This window comes from Mirounga angustirostris, unplaced genomic scaffold, assembly GCF_029215605.1.
Source record: "Mirounga angustirostris isolate CCGP_5_RB_7025 unplaced genomic scaffold, mMirAng1.0.hap1 SCAF_13, whole genome shotgun sequence".
Classification (NCBI taxonomy): domain Eukaryota; kingdom Metazoa; phylum Chordata; class Mammalia; order Carnivora; family Phocidae; genus Mirounga; species Mirounga angustirostris.
In genome coordinates, this window is record NW_026991721.1 from 6,477,463 (window position 1) to 6,498,190 (window position 20,728).

General features: G+C 52.1%; 2 protein-coding genes across 2 annotated transcripts; one reads left to right on the forward strand and one right to left on the reverse strand.

Moving 5' to 3' along the window:
* Positions 1-5,639: 5,639 nt before the first annotated feature.
* Positions 5,640-15,759, forward strand: CATSPER1 (cation channel sperm associated 1). Its single transcript, XM_064576587.1, has 14 exons — positions 5,640-6,113; positions 6,176-6,348; positions 6,457-6,863; positions 7,892-8,104; positions 9,333-9,446; positions 9,611-9,761; positions 10,240-10,331; positions 10,451-10,594; positions 10,760-10,823; positions 11,003-11,075; positions 11,218-11,278; positions 12,696-12,771; positions 15,047-15,161; positions 15,323-15,759. The coding sequence occupies exons 1-14, from the start codon at positions 5,640-5,642 to the stop codon at positions 15,347-15,349; spliced, it is 2,184 nt and encodes a 727-aa protein (XP_064432657.1). The 3' UTR covers positions 15,350-15,759.
* Positions 15,760-17,885: 2,126 nt separating this feature from the next.
* On the reverse strand, positions 17,886-19,592 carry CST6 (cystatin E/M). The gene is made up of 3 exons (XM_045892547.3): positions 19,295-19,592; positions 18,424-18,549; positions 17,886-18,077 (listed from the first exon to the last, which is right to left on the reverse strand). The coding sequence occupies exons 1-3, from the start codon at positions 19,532-19,534 to the stop codon at positions 17,991-17,993; spliced, it is 453 nt and encodes a 150-aa protein (XP_045748503.1). The 5' UTR covers positions 19,535-19,592; the 3' UTR covers positions 17,886-17,990.
* Between the last annotated feature and the right edge of the window lie 1,136 nt (positions 19,593-20,728).

Below are 20,728 nucleotides of genomic sequence, written 5' to 3' on the forward strand. Positions count from 1 at the left end.
TTTTTTTTGGTGATGTCTTTATCTGCTTTTGGTATCAGGGTGATACCTGATAGAATGAATTTGGAAATTTTCCTTCCTTTTCTACTTTTTGGAATAATTTGAGAAGAATAGGTATTAACTCTTCTTTAAATGTTTGGTAGAATTCACCTATGAAGCCATCTGGTCTTGGACTTTTGTTTGTTGGGAGTTTTTTGATTACTGATTCAATTTCATTCCTGGTAATCGCTCTGTTCCAATTTTCTATTTCTTCCTGATTCAGTTTTGGGAGGTTATATGTTTCTAGGAGTTTATCCATTTCTTCTCAGTTGTCCCATTTGTTGGCATATAGGTTTTCCTAATACTCAGTTATAATTGTATTTCTGTAGTGTTGGTTGCTATTTCTCCTCTTCCATTAGTGATTTTGTTTATTTGGGTCCTCTCTCTCTCTTTAATGAATCTGGCTAGAGGTTTATCAATTTTGTTGATCTTTTCAAAAAGCCAGTTTCTGGTTTCATTGAGCTATTCTATTGTTTTTGGTTTTTTTAGTTTCAATATCATTTATTATTTCCTTCCTTTTGCTGGGTTTGGGTTTTGTCTGTTCTTCTTTTTCTAACGCCTTTAGATATAAGGTTGGGTTGTTTATTTGAGGTTTTTCTTGCTTCTTGAAGTAGGCCTGTGGTGCTATAAACTTCCCTCTTACAACCCACTTTTGCCACATCCTAAAGATTTAGACCATTGTGTTTTCATTTTCATTTGTTTTGACATAATTTTATTAAGTTTCTTTTTTTTCTTTCATTTATTTATTTATTTTTATTTTTTTAGTAATCTCTACACCCAAAGTGTGGCTTGAAATTCACGACTCCAAGATCAAGAGTCCCATACTCTTCCAACTGAACCAATCAGGCACTCTTCCATGTAATTTTTTATTTCCTTTTTGATTTCTTGGTTGATACATTCATTGTTTAGTAGCATGTTATTTAACCTCCATGTATTTGCAATTTTTCCAGATTTTTTCTTATCATTGATTTCTAGTTTCACACTGTTGTGGTCAGCAAAGATGCATGATATGACTTCAACTTTTTGGATTTGTTGAGACTTGTTTTGTGGCCTAAAATGTGATCTATTCTGGAAAATGTTCCATGTGCACTTGAAAAGAATGTGTATTCTGCTGTTTTAGGAAGAAATGTTCTGAATGTGGCTATTAAGTCCATCTGGTCCAGCGTGTCATTCAAAGCCACTCTTTCCTTGTTGATTTTCTGTTTAAATGATCTGCCCATCGATATAAGTATGGTGTTATGGTCCCCTACCATTATTGTATTACTATCTATTATTTCCTTTATGTTTGTTATTAACTGTTTTATGTATTTAGGTGCTCCCATGTTGGGCGCACAAACATTTGCAATTGTTATATCCTCTTGTTGGATTGTCCTTTTTTTTTTTTTTAAGATTTTATTTATTTATTTGACAGAGAGAGAGAGAGAGCACAAGTAGGCAGAGAGGCAGGCAGAGGGAGAGGGAGAAGCAGGCTCTCCACTGAGCAGGGAGCCCAACGTGGAGCTCGATCCCAGGACTCTGGGATCATGACCCAAGCTGAAGGCAGCCACTTAACTGACTGAGCCACCCAGTCGCCCCATGGGTTGTCCCTTTTAATATAATGTCCTTCTTTGTCTCTTGTCAGTCTTTATTTTAAAGTCATTTTGTCCAATATAAGTATTGCTACCCCAGTTTTCTGTTGATATCCATTTACATGATAAATGTTTCTCCACCCCCTCACTTTTGTTCTTTTATTTTTAAAGATTTTTTTTATTTTAATTAAAAAAAAAATCCCACAGGCAACATCATTCTGTAAAAAAAAAAAAGATTCATTTGTTTTGGAGAGAGAGAGAGTGCACATGCAAGTCACATGTGGGGTGGAGAGGCAGAAGGAGAGGAGTAAGAGAATCCCAAGCAGACTCCAGGCTGAGCATGGAGCCTGACGCAGGGCTTGATTCCACGACCCGGAGACCAGGACCTAATCTGAAACCAAGAGTCGGTTGCTTAACTGACTGTGCCACACAAGCGCCTTTTTAATTTTTTTTTTTTTTTTAAGTAGGTTCCAGGCCCAGCATGGAGCCCAGTGCAGGGCTTGAACTCATGATCCTGAGATCAAGACCTGAGCTGAGAGCAAGAGTCGGATGCTTAACCAACTGAGCCACCCAGGCACCCTTAAAGATTTTATTTTTAAGTAAGTGAGGCTCAAACTCACAACTCCAAGATCAAGAGTCGCATGCTCTTCCGACTGAGCCAGCCAGGCACTCCTCCATTCCCTCGCTTTCAATCTGCAAGTGTCTTTCGGTCTGAAATGAGTCTCTTGTAGGCTGCACATAGATGGGTCTTTTTTTTTTTTTTTTAAGATTTTTTTAAATTTATTTATTATTTGACAGAGAGAGACACAGCGAGAGAGGGAACACAGCAGGGGGAGTGGGAGAGGGAGAAGCAGGCTTCCCGCCGAGCAGGGAGCCCGATGCGGGGCTCAATCCCAGGACCCTGGGATCATGACCTGAGCCGAAGGCAGACACTTAACGACTGAGCCACCCAGGCGCCCCTGGGTCTTGTTTTTTATCCACTCTGTCACCCTATGTCTTTTGATTGGAGTGTTTAATCCACTTATATTCAAAGTAATTATTGATAGGCCCATATTTATTGCTATTTTATTACTTGTTTTATGGTTGTTTCTATAGATTTTCTCTGATCCTTTCTTCTCTTGCTCTCTTTCATGGTTTGTTGGCTTTCTTTAATGATATACTTGGATTCCTTTCTCTTTATTCTTTGCATATCTATTACTGGGTTTTGATTTGTGGTTATCATTCAGCATATAACATCTTCTGTACATAGCATTCCATATTAAGTTGATGGTCACTTAAGTTTGAACCCATCCTTTGCTCTTCTATCCACCACATTTTAGGTATATGGTGTCATATTTTACACCTTCCCCCTTTTTATTTACTGAATCCTTTGACTAATTTTTTTAGAAATACTTATTTTTGCTGTTTGTGTTTTTACTTTTCTTGCTCACTTAGGGTCTTTCCTTTCCACTCAAAAAGTCCCCCTTAATATTTCTTGTAGGGCTGGTTTAGCTGTCATGAATTCCTTTAGTTTTTGTTTGTCTGAGAAACTCTTTATCTCTCCTTCTATTCTGATTGATAGCCTTGCTGGATATTCTTGGCTGCAGATTTTTCCCTTTCAGCACTTTAAAGATATCATGCCACTTTCTTCTGGCCTGAAAAGTTTCTGTTGAAACATCCACTGATAGCCTGATGAGGTTTCCCTTGTATGTAACTGTCTTCTTCTCTTGCTTCTTTTACATTTTTTTTCTTTATCACTACTTTTACCATTTTAATTACTTTGTGCCTTGGTATGGACCTCCTTGGTTGAATTGGGGACGGGGGGGATTTCTAGATGCCTCCTGGATCTGGATAGCTGTTTCTTTCCCCAGATTAGGGAAATTGACAGCTATTATTCCTTCAAATGAACTTTCTACCCCTTTTTTTCTCTCTTCTTCTTATGAGATCCCTATAAAGGAAATCCTGGAGTCACTGAATTCTCTAAGGTTATTCTCAATTTGCATAATTTTCTTTCCTTTGCTAAGCTTGGTAAATTTCCTTTACGCTGTCTTCTAGGTCATCAGTTCATTCCTCTACTTCATCTAGCCTGCATTTATTCCATCAAGTGTATTTTTAATTTCATTTATTGTGTTCTTGATCTCTTACTGGTTCTTTTTTTTTTTTATCTCTGTGTTAGGGTCTCACTGATGCTTTTCACTCTTTTCTCAAGTCCGGTAAGTATCTTTATGATCATTACCTTATTTTGTGTGTGTGGTTTTTTGTGTGTGTGTGGAGCCCAACGTGGGGCTTGAACTCACAACCCTGAGATTGAGGCCTGAGCCGAGATCAAGAGTCAGACACCTAACTGAGCCACACAGGCACCCCTATGATCATTACTTTAAATTCTCTATCAGGCATATTACTTATATCCATTTCGCTTAGGTCTCTTGCTGTGGTTTGGTCCTGCTTTTTCATTCGGGACATATTTCTCTGTCTCCTCATTTTGTCTAGCTCTCTGTGTCTGTTTCTGTATGTTAGGAAAGTCAGCCACTTCTCTTACTCTTACTCTTAACAGTAATAGCCTTATGAAGAACACGTCCTGTAGTGCCCCACCGTGCAGTGTCCCCAGTCCCCAGGGCTTGGAAATTCAGGGAGTATCTCCTATGTGTGTTGTGTGTGCTCTGCCATTGAGTCCTGGCCTCTTTTTCCTTCAGTCCCATTGTCTGCAGAGGCTCTCTTTGCCTATTGTGGGCAGTGTTTGGTCCCCAGTAGGGGTGGGGCACATTTTAGCAAGGTGTACCATGGTCTGCTTGTGAAATGAGACCTGCCCCTGCTGCCACCAGACCTGAGGTCCCACAAAATGCGCAGGTAGGGAGATGCGGTGTTGGTAGGGTTTGCGCTGGTCTCCTGAAGGAGAGGGCATGCAGAAGTGGGATTGAGACCAGTGTGGCTGGGAAGGGCAGATCTGCTAAAGCATGAAAGGGTGGGGCTTGGCATAAGCAAGTTAGGTAGTAAGTAGTGAGTGTTGGCTGCACTGGTTCCTGCAGGTTTCTGTTTTTTATGCTGAGGAGGGGGAGAGGGAAATGGCACCTGCTAGCTTCTTTGTTCCTGGAGGGGTGTCCCCATGATTCCTGTCTCTCCTGGTCATGCTCTGAGATTAGCAAATCACTCTTCCTCCCATCTGCCCCTGGCATTTTTTCAAACTTCTATATCTGCAGAGCTGTGCTGTCTCTTTAAGTACAGGGACTCTACTTCCTAATGCCCTTCAGGCCCTCCCAGAGCTGAGAATGCTGATTTTTAAAATTCCAGGCTCTAAGTCTGGCTGGTTGTAAGAACTCAGGAAATTTGGCCCCTCTTGCTTTCATAGGCAAATGCTTGGGGATTCATCCTCACCATTCATGGGCTCCCTAATGTGAGAGTCTCTTTTTCACCCTTCTCTACACCACTTCTCTACCCTTCCCACTGTGGACAGCTATGGTCTGTTCTGCTCCCAAACCATGTCTTGATCCTCCCTACCTTCTTTGATGTGGCCTCTTCTCTACCTTTAGTTGTGAGTTTGTTCTGCCAGTCTTCATATTGTTTTCTGGGTTATTTACACTGATGTGTTATCTAGTTGTATCTGTGGGATGAAGTGAGCTTAGGGTCCTCTGCCATCTTCCCAGCTGACCCTTGGGAAATAAGCCCTTCCCTTTTCTTGACTTCAGTTTCCTCATTTTACAATGAAGAGGTTAGACACAATGATCCTTGATTCTGAACTACACCCCAGAAGGAGGCATTTGGGAATTAGACCTGAGAAGGGGTCTGCTGGTGACATCATAAAGGGAGAATTCCATGAGAAGACTCAGGCTTTCCTAGAAGTGCCAGTGCCATCGGTTGGAAGGACAATTCAGGGAGGAGCCTGTTGGGCCCACATCTTGAGATCTCTTCATTCCAGTGTTACCAGCATAGTCATGGATCAATCCTCATTGGCTGAAACAGCTCAAAATGAGGCAGACACCAATGATTTGGATGTGTTATCTCACCCTGGCTCACCAACCCCACATCACAGGCCAGGCCATAGCGGAGTCCACCGCCATCATGGGTACCATCACCACGGTGTGTCCCAGCACCATGGTGAGTCCCACCATCATGACATATCCCACCATCATGGCAGGTCCCACCATCATGGAACATCCCATCATCACGGTGAGTCCCACCATCATGGTGGACCTCACCACCTTGATGAATTCCAAGACTTTCATGACAATGCCCCCTCCCACCATTCCCCCCACTCCCACCATTCTCCCCACTCCCATCACTCCCACCACTCCCATCACCATGGTGAGGCCCACCAACCTGGTAGAGCCCACCATCTCACATCCCTTGCCCTGGCTCCTTCTCATAGCACTATCTTCTCCCATCATTCTCTTGGTGAGGGCCCCTTTGATGGTGAGCACCACCATGGTAGTAGAAGACATCATGGTAGGCCCCACCACCATGGTGAGCCCTATCACCATGGGGGGTCCCACCACCACGGGGGGTCCCACCACCACAGTGAGCCCTACCACCATGGTGGGTCTCACCACCATAGGGAACCCCACCACCATGGTGGGTCTCACCACCATGGTGGTGAGGTTTCCCACCATAGTGGGCTCCATCACCAAGGTGAGCCTTACTACCATAAAGATTCCTACACGTATGGTGGCCCTCACCATCACAGTGAGGCCCATCACCATGGTAGGCACCATCATCATGAAGCCCACCACCACAGAGGGCCTCTTCATCATGGAGAGCCCTCTTCCCACCATTCCTATGCGGACGCCTACCGTGATCGCTCGATACCTCATTTCTATGACGACTACAGGAACCACAGTGAACACCACCGTGGCCACCATGGCCACCATGGCCACCATGGTGAGCACCACCATGGCCACCACAGCAAGCACCACCATGGCCACCATAGTGAGCACCATCACAGGGAGCACCACCACGGCGAGCACCACCATAGTGTGCATCGTTATGATTATCTCCATGGTGATCACCGCTACAGGGAGTACCATCATGGTAGCTCCCAAGTCTTTGGCTCACACAAGTCTCATAGTGTGGCCAGAGCCTCCTTTGGCTCTTCCTTTTCTCATTCAGTAGCCCTCCAACCTAGCATGGTACAGGCACAGCGCTCAGCCTTTAGCTTGACTCGTTCCCACAGTGCAGTGCGCTCACATGCATCCCAGGGGTCCAGCAAAGTCCATCCTCAGGATTCCTCCTCTAAAACTTCCTCGGAAAGCTGGGTAGAAGAAGATGAGCAATTTCAGAAGCGCAAAAGTGAGTCTCTCTACCCCCACCCCCAACTCACACAGCCTGGCCCAGATTCCAGGCCTGACTTGGGCCCTGCACTGACCTTCCACAGATCATGAGGCATGACTCTTAGCTGCATGCATATTCCATTGGCTATTCACTCACCTGACTGCTCACCATCCAATCTTCTATTCCTTAAATGATGTACCTCTTCAGGCCATTGGTAGTTTGTTCATCCAGTCACTGCTGTGCCTATATGCATTCACTTCTCAAACATTTCTTCTTGTCTAATATGGGTCCCTGGCCCGCCTGGACCCTGGAAGCATAGAGAAAACAAATCCTGTCCTTGAGGGGCTCCAAGACTGGGGGGTGGTCACTTAAACAACCAATCCTAGACCACCCAGTGATGGTGGCCTATCCTCCATATCAGGACAATTACCACTGTAGATTGTATTTGTCCACATTTCCCCCACTAAACTGTGAGCATCTTGACAGACATCCAGTGTCTGAAAGAGGGCCTTGTTTAAGGGCAGGGAGGGACCTTGGCTATTAAAGCACAATCCCCCAAGCTTGGCCCCAAGTGGTTCAGTAAACAGAGTAACAGTCTCACAAACAAGCAGAGAGGGATAGGTACCTAACTGAATGGGAGTAGGGAAGGCAGCCAAAAGGAGGCGATGTTTCAGCAGAATCTCAGAGGGAGAGGGAGAGTTCACCAAGAGGATGGGGTAGTGTGGAAAATGGGGTTTTCCATGCATAAGTCGCCACGTGGGTAAAGAAAGGCCTGGAGGTATAGAATCATGAGCCCGCAAGATGCACTTGAGCAGACCACAAATCCCAAACAAGCTGGCATCTGCCATGGAAGGGGCAGCAGGAGTCCAGTAGCCCCAGGATCCAGGGTAGCCCCAGGATCAGCACAAGATAGCATAGAGGCACTTCAGTGAGTGAATGGTAGGCAAGCAGGCAGGCATGAAGATGAACCCCAACTTAGTCTGGGAGGATGCCTGGGATCCCCATGCTACCTTCCACACAGACTTGACTCTCTGTTCCCCTTACAGCCACCAGAGCTCAGCGGGCCCACAAGAGGCTGCACACTGTGGACCTCTTCTATAGGTTGTGGGAAAAATTAAGCTACCTCATTAAGGGCCTCCGGAGAATGCTTAGGAAACTGACTCAGTCCCTGCCCTTTGAAACCTTCATCTTCCTCGTTGTCTGCCTCAACACTACCATGCTTGTGGCACAGACCTTCGCCGAAGTTGAGATCCGGGGTGGTAAGAGCTGGGGAGCCCCTTTCTTTTCTTAAAAAAAAAAAAATGTTCTTTATTCATGAGAAACAGAGAGGAGGCAGAGGCAGAGAGAAAGGGAGAAGCAGGCTCCCCACAGAGCGGGGACCTCGATGCGGGACTCAATCCCAGGACCCACCCTAGGATCGCGACCTGAGCCAAAGGCAGCCGCTCAGCTGACTGAGCCACCCAGGCGCCCCTGAGGAGCCACTTTCACATGGAGAAAGCCATAGATCTTGTTCTAGCCCTCTTGTGGGCCTGATCCAGTGCCGGGTGGCTTATGTAACTTAGTTCATTTCATCCTTACCCCTGGGAGGTAGACAACATTGACCAGTGTTAAAGATGAGGCTCAGAGATCTTGCTGAGGTCAACCAGCCAGCCAGACACACAAGAGCCTGCTAAAGTAGAGAATGTGCTGTTTGTAATATCGCCACCAGGTGGCGCATCGACCCTAATGTGGGGCAGCGAGAGGGAACCCTGGTCGCCTAGAAGGGCCAGGAGACTGGAGGGGTGAGAGTGGAAAACCGGGGAAGGCGGCCCCTGAGACCCTTGGCAGCAGAGTGAGAGAAAGGCCTGACACCGCGTAAATAAACGAAGCAGAGCATAAGATTGGCCGCATTCTTATTCTGTATTAAGTGAAGCCAATGTTCATGAAAACGCTCTCAGGCCGGCTGGTACTGTTCCCAGACCAAAGTGGGTCTGCTGCTTGGTGAGTTCTATACAGACTACCCCAGGTGGAGCTGTCTCACAAGGTCATCTTTATTTGTAGAAATAAGGAGATCCAGGGGATTAATTTCTAAAGCTGTGACCTCCTCACTAGGGAAAGCAGGCTCCTTCTAGTAGGGCTTGGGATGAATATTCAGAGAGGGTTTTTAGCATGACAATGAGGCTGAGGCACTCTCTGATTCCGTGCCGGCCGTCTTCCTCCAATGTTTTTCTGTTCCGGCAGTTCTATCCCGAGCTTCTAAATGGTAAGATTGACAGTTAGGCAGAAGCTGCTAGAAGCTCCCTGAGGTCAGGAGGTCAGGCCAAGTGACAGTATTATCCCTGTTTTATGGACAAGAAAACTGAGGCACAGAGCAGTTAAGACACCCAGCCCTTAGGGCCGAACCAGGTCCTCCCTAACTGGGACTGTGTGTGAGGTCCAGAGGGAAGGAGGAGAGATGGGCCAGGGTTGCTGCCGAGGACCGCGAGTGAGCCCCTGGTGTCCCTGCAGAGTGGTTCTTCATGGCCTTGGACTCCATTTTCCTCTGCATCTACGTGGTGGAAGCTGCGCTCAAGATCACTGCTCTGGGCTTCAAGTATTTTTCTGACTCCTGGAACGATCTGGGTGGGTGGGGATGCGTGTGTGGGGGGGGTAGCCACTGGACTGCCAGCGGAGGCTGGGGACAAAAAGGGGCACTGGCAGGGAGTGCTGGTGTTGGGGGGACTGCAGGTCTGGGTGATGAGGCACCTGGGCAGGAGCCCGTGACTCCCAGCCCCCTGTGCCCTCAGACTTCTTCATCATGATCATGGCTATGCTGGACTTCATGCTCTTACAGTACAACTCCTCCTCCTTCGTCTACCACCAAAGCGTCTTCCGGATCTTCAAGGTTTTCAAGAGTTTGCGGGCCCTGAGGGCCATCCGGGTCCTCCGGAGGCTCAGGTCAGCTGCGCCGCGGCTGCCCACCCCACCCTGTAGGAAGGGGTACACGGATGCACTTGAGCAGACCACAAATCCCAAACAAGTTGGCAGAGAGGGATAGGTACCTAACTGGATGGGAGTAGGGAAGGCAGCCAAAAGGAGGCGATGTTTCAGCAGAATCTCAGAGGGAGAGGGAGAGTTCACCAAGAGGATGGGGTAGTGTGGAAAATGGGGTTTTCCATGCATAAGTCGCCACGTGGAATCTGCTCCCAGGGAATCTGCTGTGACCTGTTCAAGGGATGGGGGACGAAGAGGCTGTGGACTCCAGCCCACTTCTGATTAGCCTCCTGCCATCTGCTAGGATCAATCATTTTCCAGAGAGGGCTGAACTCTCCCAAACCTCTAGCAAAGCAGTGCCCCCCTGTCGGTGGTGTCAGTTCTGGCTGCTGGGCACAGATCCCCACCCCTGCTGACTCAGCCTCTCAACTTCTGCCCACAGCTTCTTGACCAGCCTCCAGGAAGTGACCGGGACTCTGGCGCGGTCCTTGCCATCCATCACCGCCATCCTCATCCTCATGTTTACCTGCCTCTGTATCCTGTGCTGTGGGGGCTGGGGTCTGCCTGAGGTGCTGTGATGGGCGGGTTTGTAGTGGCCAGAGCGGGCTTGGAGAATGGGACTCTGCGAGCCCGGTTTGGCCCTGAACAGCCAGTCCTCTTCTCAGTGGTGCTTCGGGCTCTGTTCCGTCATTCTGACCCCAAGCGCTTCCGGAGCATCCTCTCCACCATCTTCACCCTCTTCACCATGCTCACCCTGGATGACTGGTCCCTCATCTACCTGGACAGCCGGGCCCAGGGTAGGACAGGACCCAGGCGGGGTGGAAGGCAGGGGCTTGGCTGGGTGGGCAGACCCCGAGGGCTCAGTTACCCCATCTGCAAAGCGGGGCATCTGATCCTTGCTGGCAGGGGTGTGGCGAGGGTGGGCAAGGAACTCCCAGCTCAAACGACACCCTCTCTCCTAGGCGCCTGGTACATCATCCCCATTCTCATGATTTACATCATCATCCAATACTTCATCTTCCTCAAGTGAGGACCCCATCCCTACTTGGCTCTCTAGCTTCACCGCCACCCCCACCTAATCTTGGGGCACCCCTCCCCAGCCCTCTCTCCTTGGTCATGCCACAATGAACCCAGAGGAGGGTGCAGGGCCTCTCCTACAGCCTCCTCCTGGAGAGTACCCCACTATCCACCCCCACCATCCCCAGCCTGGTGATTGCTGTCCTGGTGGACAACTTCCAGATGGCTCTGCTCAAGGGCCTGGAGAAAGTAAAGCAGGAGGTACTGAGTGGGGTGGGGCAGGCGGACCTGGGAGGGAACCATGAAGGGGTGGGCGCAGAGGCTGGGGGGAAGGGAGGAGGGTGCTCCAGGAAAGGGCAGACAGGGAGGGGACTCGGGCGGGACAAAAGCCTCTTCTTCTCAGAGGGCCGCCCGGATCCACGAGAAGCTACTGGATGACCCACTGACCGAACTCAGCAAATCAGGTACTGGCCCTCCTTCCGCAGTTGGACACATAATTCCAGGTCCAGTGGCAGGGTTTGAGAATCTGAGACTCAGGAGGACTTTCAGAGCTTAGAACTTTGGTCCAGGGCGCCTGGGTGGCTCAGTTGGTTAAGCGGCTGCCTTCGGCTCAGGTCATGATCCCAGGGTCCTGGGATCAAGCCCCGCGTCAGACTCCCTGCTCAGCGGAGAGCCTGCTTCTCCCTCTCCCTCTGCCTGCCTCTCTGCCTACTTGTGCGCTCTCGCTCTCTGTCAAATAAATAAATAAAATCTTAAAAAAAAAAAAAAAAAGAACTTTGGTCCGAAGAACTCTAAGATAATCTGAAAAGCAATTAAACTGATTGTCAATTCCTGAAAGCCCCATTTGTGAAATGACTAATTAGCCAAATTATGATTCACCAAATGCTCATTTCTTCTAATAACTTACAAAGGTTAGAGCACTTGGTTTTACATGGGATGGTTTCGACTGCCTTGGAGGGTTTCGTCAAAGTATTGCACATACTTGTCCAGAGTCACTCAAAGTGGATTGAGAGTCATTAAAAATCAAGTTTCCTGGACATGTTCATTTTTATAAACTTGACTTTCTGAATGAATTGATTTTGAGACAGTTGGTTTGCTTCCTGCTTAAAGATCTTCAGAACTTTAGATAATCTGAGCTCTAAGGATCCCACTCTTAGGCTCATCAACACTAGAGGACTAAGGGTCCCAAAGGGCCACCAGGTCCCTCACCTGCCCCTTCGATCAGGGAAAGACAGTGCAAAAAAGCTGAAGCAAAAAGAGGAATTAATTGGCAGAAATTACTTAGCAAATTGAGGGCTTTCAGGAATGTGTGGTTTTCAGGAATGGCTAGATCCAGGACTTGAATACTGGTCAAGATTTGGTCTCTTTCCATCTCTCTGCTCTGTGTCCTCCGCATGGTTTTGTGCTTAGGGTGGCTCTTCCCTTGCGGTGGGAAATCCTCACAGGTTAGCCGTTCCTATCATGCCAAGCAGAGACTTCCTCTTCTTCCTGTAGTTATAGCAAAGTCCCGGATATGTATCTTCTTTGCTTTGATCACCTATTTTGGAACCAATCACAATAGCCAAAAGAATAGGCTGTTCTGATTAGCCAGGCCTGAGTCACATGTCTTTGGAGGTGGGCGGTGGGGTCAGCCCCCTGCTAGACAAGGTGGACCCAAAAGGGACAGGAGTGGTTCCTCGGGAAAACTGGGGGATTTTTACCAGAGGGAAAGACAAACAAACAAATCTGATACACACACCACGCCCAGAGAAGCCATCTCTTTGGGGGCATCATGGGCAAAAACTCTTTTAGCCCCTCTGAATTACCTCCATGACACATGGGGTGTCTTCTACCTCCTCTCAATCTGGGCATCTTTTTTACTGCCCCCTTTTTTACTTTCAGACCCTGAAGAGGTGGTGAGTGAACACACCAAACAGAAGCAGCTCATCGAGAAAAAATTTGGGACTATGACTGAGAAGTAAGGAGATGCAAAGGGAGGGGAGGCCCCGAGTCTAAGGGGAGGGGCCTGGGGTCTGGCCCATGGGCTGACAGGGCAAGGGACATTGCCCACCTCTCTGGAAGGGGGTGGGGCACCAAGGCCCATGTAGAGCCTATGGGTGGGACGTGGAGACCATGAGTGGCTTCTGCTCCCCCTGAGCCAGCTTGCACCACCAGGAGAGTCCCACCAGCAGTGCTTCCTGGGCCATGAGAGCCCCTCTGAGGCTGAGGGCAAAGGCAGGGCAGCAGGGAGTCTGCTCATCTGTTTACTCAGGAAGCATCCCTGACCCTTGCTCTGGGTCAGGCCCTGCGAGTTCTTCAGGACACAGACTAGCCCATGCCCATGAGAGCCCAATTGCCAATGACCTGTGCTGGGCCATGAGGGTGCTGGACTTAGGCTAGGTGGAGGGGTGAAGAGTGAGGGTCAAGGAACAGCTTGGGTAAAGGCCTGGGAGGCAGATGGTCAACATCCCATTCCCGTCGAAGCGATTGGCCAGCTGAGCCAGGACAGCTGGGGACTTGTGGCTGTGTTCATGGCTGGGGGACCTTGGCACACACTTCCTGCTTCCTGGTTCTCAGGCCTGGCTCCTCAGAGAGCCTTCCCTCTGAAAGCTGGGCCCCGCTGCACCTCATCCAGACTAGCTCCAAACCAGCAGACAGGGCAGTCCGACTACTGGCCACCTCCAGCCCCTCCTCACCCGCCATCCAAGTTTAAGCCCCAAAGGCCCTCTGTGACCCAGCCTTTGCCAACCTCCCTCATTTCCTTGGCTACTTTCTTGCTGTCCCCGCACTGTTTCCCAAGCATAGCACATACTTCTCCACCTCAGGGCCTTTGTCCACACTGTTTTCTCTGCCTGGAATGTTCTCTGGCTGCCAATGGCAGACTCAAGTGACCAAGATTTGGGAGAGCTGAGTTCCAATCCTGCTCGCTTCACATCCTGGCCCTCCCGTCCCACCCCACCCCTGTTCCAGCAACTTGGCCACTGGCCTAGTGGGCCCTTGGCACCTCGGTAACACTTTCTATGGGGGTCTCTGGGCCTCCAGACTCTTCCCCATCGGTCCACCTCCACTATGAGTGCCCTTTGTTTTTGTTTGTTGTTGGTTATTTTAATCTTTCCTTTCTTTTTTTTTTTTAAAGATTTATTTATTTATTTGAGAGAGCGAGAATGAGAGAGAGTACATGAGAGGGGGGAGGGTCAGAGGGAGAAGCAGGCTCCTCGCTGAGCAGGGAGCCCGATGCGGGACTCGATCCTGGGACTCCAGGATCATGACCTGAGCCGAAGGCAGTTGCCCAACCAACTGAGCCACCCAGGCGCCCTAATCTTTCCTTTCTTTTATTCTTTTTATTTATTTAGAGAGTGGTCTTTGTTAAAAGCAGCTTGGGCTTTTCCTTCCTCATCAGACTTTACATCTCCAATTCACCCACTCTCTACGGCCTCCTTCCCTGAGGCCTGCCCTGGCCCCCAGTACCCTCCAGCTCCTCTGGAGTAGCGGACCAGGAACCTTGCCCAAGCCTGGCAAAGCTTCTCGTGTCTTTCCAACTCGGCTCAATGACACTTGCTCTGGAAGTCTTTTCTGATCCCCAGGACTGGGCCCTTAGCACTCTGGTTTACTCTTCTCGCGAGCGTAAACACTTTGCCACAGGCGAAGCTTCCTAAGGGCAAGGACTGTTTCTTGTTAACATCTGTGTCCTCGGAGCGCCTGGCAGTGTTCATTGATTTTAGTGTCACTTGATGGATGGATTTATAAAACGGGCAGGTGATGAGGGAGTTAACAGATGGGTAGTGGGCTGGGTGAACGGTTGGGGGGGGCGGTTAGGTGGATGGCTGACTGCACAACATGGTGAAGGGGTGGGTGGGGGGGTCCAGGGAAGAGCAGGTAGATAGAGGGATAAGGGTGGTCAGATGAGTGAGTGAATGGCTAGATTGGTGGGCGGATGAATGGGTAAGTGGGTGAGTGGGTGCACAGAGAGGTATGGGGTAGTTGGAGGGGCCACCAGAGGGGTGGACAGAAGGATGGAGGGATGGATAACTGGGAGGGTAAACAGCAGTTAGAACCCTCTCTAGCACTGGCACAAATGGGGGCTTTTTATTTGTGGAAAGGAGATACGGCATGAAAGGCCCCACTCAGAAAAACTGTAATGGGGGGCTGGCGGGAGGCCGGTGAGAAGAGCTGTGGGGGTTGCTCTGGCAGCCTGGATGACCCTGCCGGGCAGGTCAGCTCAGGCTTACCCCTTCCCCCCCTCTCCCCCCAAGGCAGCGGGAACTCCTTTTCCACTTCCTGCAGCTGGTGGCCGGCGTGGAGCATCATCAACAGAAATTCCGCTCCCAGGCGTCCGTTCTTGATGAGATTGTGGACGCTGCGTTTGAGGTGCGCCAGGCAGGACCAGAGGAGAGAGGGGCCAGAGTGGGAAGACCCCAGAAGGCCAGGCATGGGAGGCTTGTGCCCAGAGGGCCCCGAACAGTCACATGGGCGTGGGGGAAGGCAGAGGCCGGCACTGGCTCAGTCATCCGCCCATCCCACCCCCACAGGCTGGAGAAGAGGACTTCAGGAAGTGACCCCTGGATGCAGAGAGACACGGGATGCGGATTGCAGCCTCTGGCAAGCTGCCCACTGCTGTGGGTCAAGACAAGTCCCCCGATCTACTGGAATGATCATCGGGCCTGCAGGACCGGGCCCTAACAGAGTTTTAAACCCCCAAATGGCTCTGTGTCCTCCCTGGCTAAGCCAAGGCACAGGGCAGGGGAACTGTGCACTGCTGGTGTGTGTGTGTGAGAGAGAGACAGAGGGAGTGTTGTGTGTGAGAGGCGCTCTTCCTGGTCCTCTCCAGGGCCCGCATTCCAGCTCGGGCCCGCAGTGCATCGGCAGCGGCCAGAGCGGTGACTCAGAAAGGGGGCCAGGCTCAGGGCTGGAGGGGTGAGTGGGCAGTCACCTTGCTTTCGGGAAGAAGGTCCATCTGGCCCAGGAGTTGGGAGAAAAAGAACCAACTAGAACAGCCCCTAGTTATCAGGGCCTAGAGGGCCAGTAGGCTCCAGAAATAGGGGCTCACAGCCCGGAACTTGGACCTACCAAGACCCTCGGAATCCAGTACGAGAATGCCAACTCGATGGGGATAGCGTGCACCCAGAAGTCAGAGGTCATTGCCATACCCTGCCCTGCTTGGGGTCAGGCTAAAGAACCTCAGTGAGGGGAAGTAGGATGGAGGCTGCTCAAGTCCTCCTGGCCTCCGGCTGTTGGTGAGGGTGCAGGGAACATGAGTGGGGGTGTGGGAGTGGGGGTGTGTTGGTGGGGGGAATGGATGAGCCTCTGTTAGAGGAAAGCAAGGAATGAGCCTAATGGTCACTCCCCACCCTACCTGGCCTAAGGCTTAGGTGAGTCCCCCTACTTTCAGCCTGAACCTGGGCAAAATGCCCAGAGCCCCTGTCCCCACGGCAGGGGGGTGGAGGTGAGGCTCTGCCCCAGGTCCCCAAGTGCCTGGGTCCAGGCAGGGTGCTGGAGACCTGGGGGCTTCTGGACCAGAGTGGGGTGCTCCACTGTCCCCAGCAGCCACCTCATCTCTGGTCGAGTGAAGCCAGGGTGCAGTAGAGGCTGGAGGGGGTCAGGAGCAGGACTCCGGAGTGGGGACAGAGGGGTGACACTCGTGCCAGTCTTCCCCCTACCTCCAGGCTGGCCCAGGACCTGGGGAGAGACTGTGCCGAGGAAATGGCTTCTGGGATCAGGGCACAGATGCTGGGGGTGGAGAAGCCACCTGGCAGGTATCTGCGGGCCTCGCCTCACCCACTACCTCACACGTTCGTTCAACAAGCATTTCCTGCCGCTTCCCTGTGCCAGCTCCAGGCTGGAGGCTTGTGCTGGGTGGCCCGCGGGGGCCCTTCCGAGCCACGGCCACACTGCCCGGCCCTGGGCTGCCTGAGCTGCCGCATCTAACGGGTGGGGACAGAAGCAGGGCTGAACTTGCCCCTGCAGCCCTCGCTCCTGTCCAGCTCAGCCCCTTGGCTCCGCAGACCTCCTCGTGCCAGTCGCCTTGCTAGCGTCTACCCCCGCCCCCCATCCCTACCCCAGTAGGGCCTCTGAGAGCAGAGGCCTGGGCCTGGGACCGGGAGCTGTTCCTCAGTAGGTCCCAGCTCGCAGGTGTGGGTGTGTGTTGGTGCATCTGAGGCCCAGCTCTGGGTGGGGCGTGTGGGTCTCCAGGGCTGTGTGTGTGGAGGTCTGTATACAGCTCCAGGTTGTTTGGGGTGGAGGGGGCCGCTTCAGTGTGTGTGTTTCTGGGTGGCCAGGCTGTGTGTGTGATTTTCTGGATATGTATGTGGTATCTGGGAGCATCCAAGTGTGTGCTGTGTTTTCAGTGTATGTGTGTGTGTGTGTGTTGAGAGTTCTATGTGTGTGTGTGTGTGTTGAGAGTTCTATGTGTGTGTGTGTGTGTGTGTGGATAGTATGATTTGTAGCCACAAATTCAGTTGTGCAGAAAAAGTTGCAGTTCTGTTTTCTTGAAATGACGTCACATCACATCTGCCCTCTCATCCCTCCTGTGGGCAGATTTGACCCTGGTCTCCTTTGGGCTTCCTGTCCAGCCCCTTCCAGGGGTCTTGCCTGGGGCAAAGCACCGGGGACCCCCCTCTGGCCTATGGCCCATGTACTTGAAAACCACTGTTCCAGCCCTATGGCCTACAGGGGCCCTGGCATCGCGGGCCCGCGGGCGGGTATAGGAACCACAGGTTGGGAGCTCAGCCGGCTGAACCCAGCCTGTGCCTCCCTAGGTGGTCCTGGGAGCTCTGGCACCCCTCGGAGTATTCCCTGACGCCTGCCCCTGCTCAGTCTTGGGGCATCATCCCTCTCCTGTGAGTCTGTCTCCCACCCCTTAACTCCGAGAATAGTGAGAGTCCTTGGACGTTTGATTGTCTGTGTGACGCTGACGTGTTTGGAGAACTCCACATTTGGGGACTGAACCTTGCGCCCTCAGCACTGTGTGGGCTGAGACAACAGAAGCTCAACTGGGGGTGGTATGGGCTGTCTTTGGCCTGGGGAAGGGGTGCTGCCACAAGTGGGCATGGACTTGGAGGAGGGAGTGGGGGGAGGAGGAGGAGGAGAGTCCAATGCGAGAAGCAGTGCCAGCAGTTTATTGTGACAGATACGCCCATGGACCTGAAGTGCCTTCCCACGAAGAGCCTGCTCCCTCCAGCTCCCATGCCCATAGGGGGTCTATGGTATGGTCACGCAGTTATGCTTCAGAAGCTGGGAGGAATTCTCCCAGGGGACCACTAGGATCTCGAAGTCACAGCGCAGCTTCTGCAGGGAGAGCAGGGAGAGGAGGGGTGAGGCTGGGTCCCAGGCCTGACTCCTCACAACTGCCACCCTCAGCCTGCGACACTCCACTCGGGGGTGCGAGAGGAACAGTCGCTGGGCCAAAGGGTCAATGAGTCAAATGGGCAGGACTAGATCCCAGATCTTTCTAGCCCAGTCCAGTGAGGAAGAAGCCCCAAGTCTCCTCCTCTCTGCACCCCGCCCTGGCCTGGGGGCTGAATCATCCAGAAGACAGGGGCAGGTTCAGGCAGACATCAGCGCGGCCAGCCAGATGGGTTCAGGCTGGACAACCTAGCCTTGGGTGCTGGGAAGTGGGGTGCAGGGCCATTACCTCCTCCTGCACTCCGGTGGCAAGGGGGCAGGTAGTGATATCTACGCGGTCTCCAGTGGCCACGTTCTTGCGACAGGCTGTGCTCCCCATCTCAACGGTCAGGTAGTACTTGATGCCGGCCACCAGCTGGGGATGGAGGGCAGGAGCGGGTCAGGAGTGTTGGAAGACTACCCTTGACCCAGACCTCTCACCTCTCTCCACATTCAGCACGGGGCCTGGGCCTCGCCTCGGCATTCCAACCCTGGATGGGGAAGTTCTGGTGGGGATCCCTGGGGAGATCCCCTGGGGAGAGGGGCAGAGGATTGGGCCACACAGGAAGCTGAGACCCAGGTGTGCACACACCCTGAAGCCCATTGCCCTATCTCCCTCCCTCCCCTCTCCCCAGTCCACCCCCCAGGGCAGGGGCTAGTGTGAGCCAAGCGAGTCCCCGTGTATGTGAGTCAGGGCTAGACCCTATTGAAATCTAGATATGTTGGGGCGCCTGGGTGGCTCAGATGGTTAAGCGTCTGCCTTCGGCTCAGGTCATGATCCCAGGGTCCTGGGATGGAGCCCCGCATCGAGCTCCCTGCTTGGCGGGGAGCCTGCTTCTCCCTCTCCCTCTACTGTTCCCCCTGCTTGTGCTCTCTCACTCTCTGTATCAAATAAATAAATAAAATCTTAAAAAAAAAAAATGAAATCTAGAGACGTTGTTCCTACTACATTTTTGGCATTAATTCAGTTTAAAAAATACATCGTGTCGAAACGTCCTGAACGCTCTTGTGGCATCCCCTTAACCTCCCCCCCCCGCTGCCCCCCCCCCGGCCGCCTCCCCGGCCTTGCCCCCGCCCGGCCCGCCGCCGCCCCCGGCCCCGGCCCGCCGGCCCGGCCGCACCTGGCTCTGCGCCTTGAGGATGTTGGTGTCTCGGAAGTAGTACAGGCTGCTGCTGCCCATGTTGTAACCGGCCACCGCCGCCTGCGCCGCCTTCTGCACCTGCGGGTCGCTGGGCGACAGGTTCGTGCGGCCTCCGATCAAGCGCTCGCCGGGGCGGGCGCGGGCGTCGCGGAGCAGGAGCAGGAGGCAGAGCGCGAGCAGGCCCAGGCCCAGCGCCCGAGACAGGCTCGGAGGCGCCATGGCTGTCAGTCGGGGCCGCGCGACGCGCGCTCCGCTTTTACCGGCTCCAGGCCCCGCCCCCCCGGCGCCCCCGCCCGCCCCGCGCCCCCGCTGCGGGGCCGCCGGCGGGGAGGGCTGGCGGAGCCTGGGAGGGCCGAGAGGCCGCCTCCCTTCTGCCCGAGTGGGCGGTGGAAGGCCCCAGCACACCTGCGGCCCGCGACGCTGCCCTGCCCTCCGGGGACACGCCCGGTTCGGTGAGGGAAAGGACAGTGACCGTCCCCAGCAAGTGCCCACCATTCAAACAGGTCAGGGAAGGCCCAACCGGTAGGGAAGACCCAACAACTACTAGCCAACTGTTACTACTGCCACCATTTACTAGCTGTGTAACCTGGGAGAAATTACTTACTGGCTCACTGCCTCAGTCTCCCTCTCTGTAAAATGGGTTGCTGTGAGGACTCATCAGGTCAAGTGCTTGGAGAAGGCCTGGTCCTATACAAACAGTAGGAAAGGAGCCTGGTGCGCTGAGCCGGGCGCAGTTTGACCCTCACAGCCAGAAATGGGAATTAGTAAGGTTTCCACTACGCGAAGAAAGAGGAAGAAACCAAAAGCAGAGGGGAGAACAAATTTGCCCAAGGACACCGGGTAGTAAATAGTAAATGATGACACTGGCTTTTGAGCCCAAGCAGATGACTCAAATCTATGCTCTCAAACCAGACTGAGCCCACAGGATGAGGATGGCCAGGAAGTGGGGCAGAGCTTCGTAGCTGCTCTGCCATTTACTGACTGGTGACTCGGACAAGTCCCTTGGCCTCCCAAGGTCTCACTGTCATCCTCTGAGGAAAGGGGACAACCCTCACCTGCTAAGGTCATTCTGACGTTAACGCCTGGGACTGGGCCACCCATAGGTGTTCAGTGCAGGCTGGAGGCAGCAACAAAATAGGGCGCTGAGGTTTTTTTTTTTTTAGAAAAATCTGGTTTAATAGACAGCACTGAAGTAGCTCCCACGAGAAGAGTCTGAATCTTGGTGGACTTCCTTATTCAGGTTTTAGAGTTCAGTGTAGCTTGTACTTTGAATCACATATTGCAGAGGGGAGGTGGGGCTTTTTGCCCTGGGACCCTGAGGTCTTGTCAGTGCTTAGGGCCTCCAAGGATCTTGCTTGGGGCTTGGAAGAGGTAGCGGTTTACAGCACCTGACAAACCGTTGGTAGCTATTAT

Excerpts from the sequence above, each read along its gene's own strand:
- CATSPER1 (XM_064576587.1), top strand. The coding sequence starts at position 5,640 with ATGGGTACCATCACCACGGTGTGTCCCAGCACCATGGTGAGTCCCACC. Across the intron at positions 6,114-6,175 it reads CAGTGAGCCCTACCACCATG|GTTTCCCACCATAGTGGGCT; the intron begins GTGGGTCTCACC and ends CATGGTGGTGAG. Across the intron at positions 11,076-11,217 it reads TGGAGAAAGTAAAGCAGGAG|AGGGCCGCCCGGATCCACGA; the intron begins GTACTGAGTGGG and ends TCTTCTTCTCAG.
- CST6 (XM_045892547.3), bottom strand. The coding sequence starts at position 19,534 with ATGGCGCCTCCGAGCCTGTCTCGGGCGCTGGGCCTGGGCCTGCTCGCG. Across the intron at positions 18,550-19,294 it reads TCCTCAAGGCGCAGAGCCAG|CTGGTGGCCGGCATCAAGTA; the intron begins GTGCGGCCGGGC and ends CTCCATCCCCAG. Across the intron at positions 18,078-18,423 it reads CCACCGGAGTGCAGGAGGAG|AAGCTGCGCTGTGACTTCGA; the intron begins GTAATGGCCCTG and ends CTCTCCCTGCAG.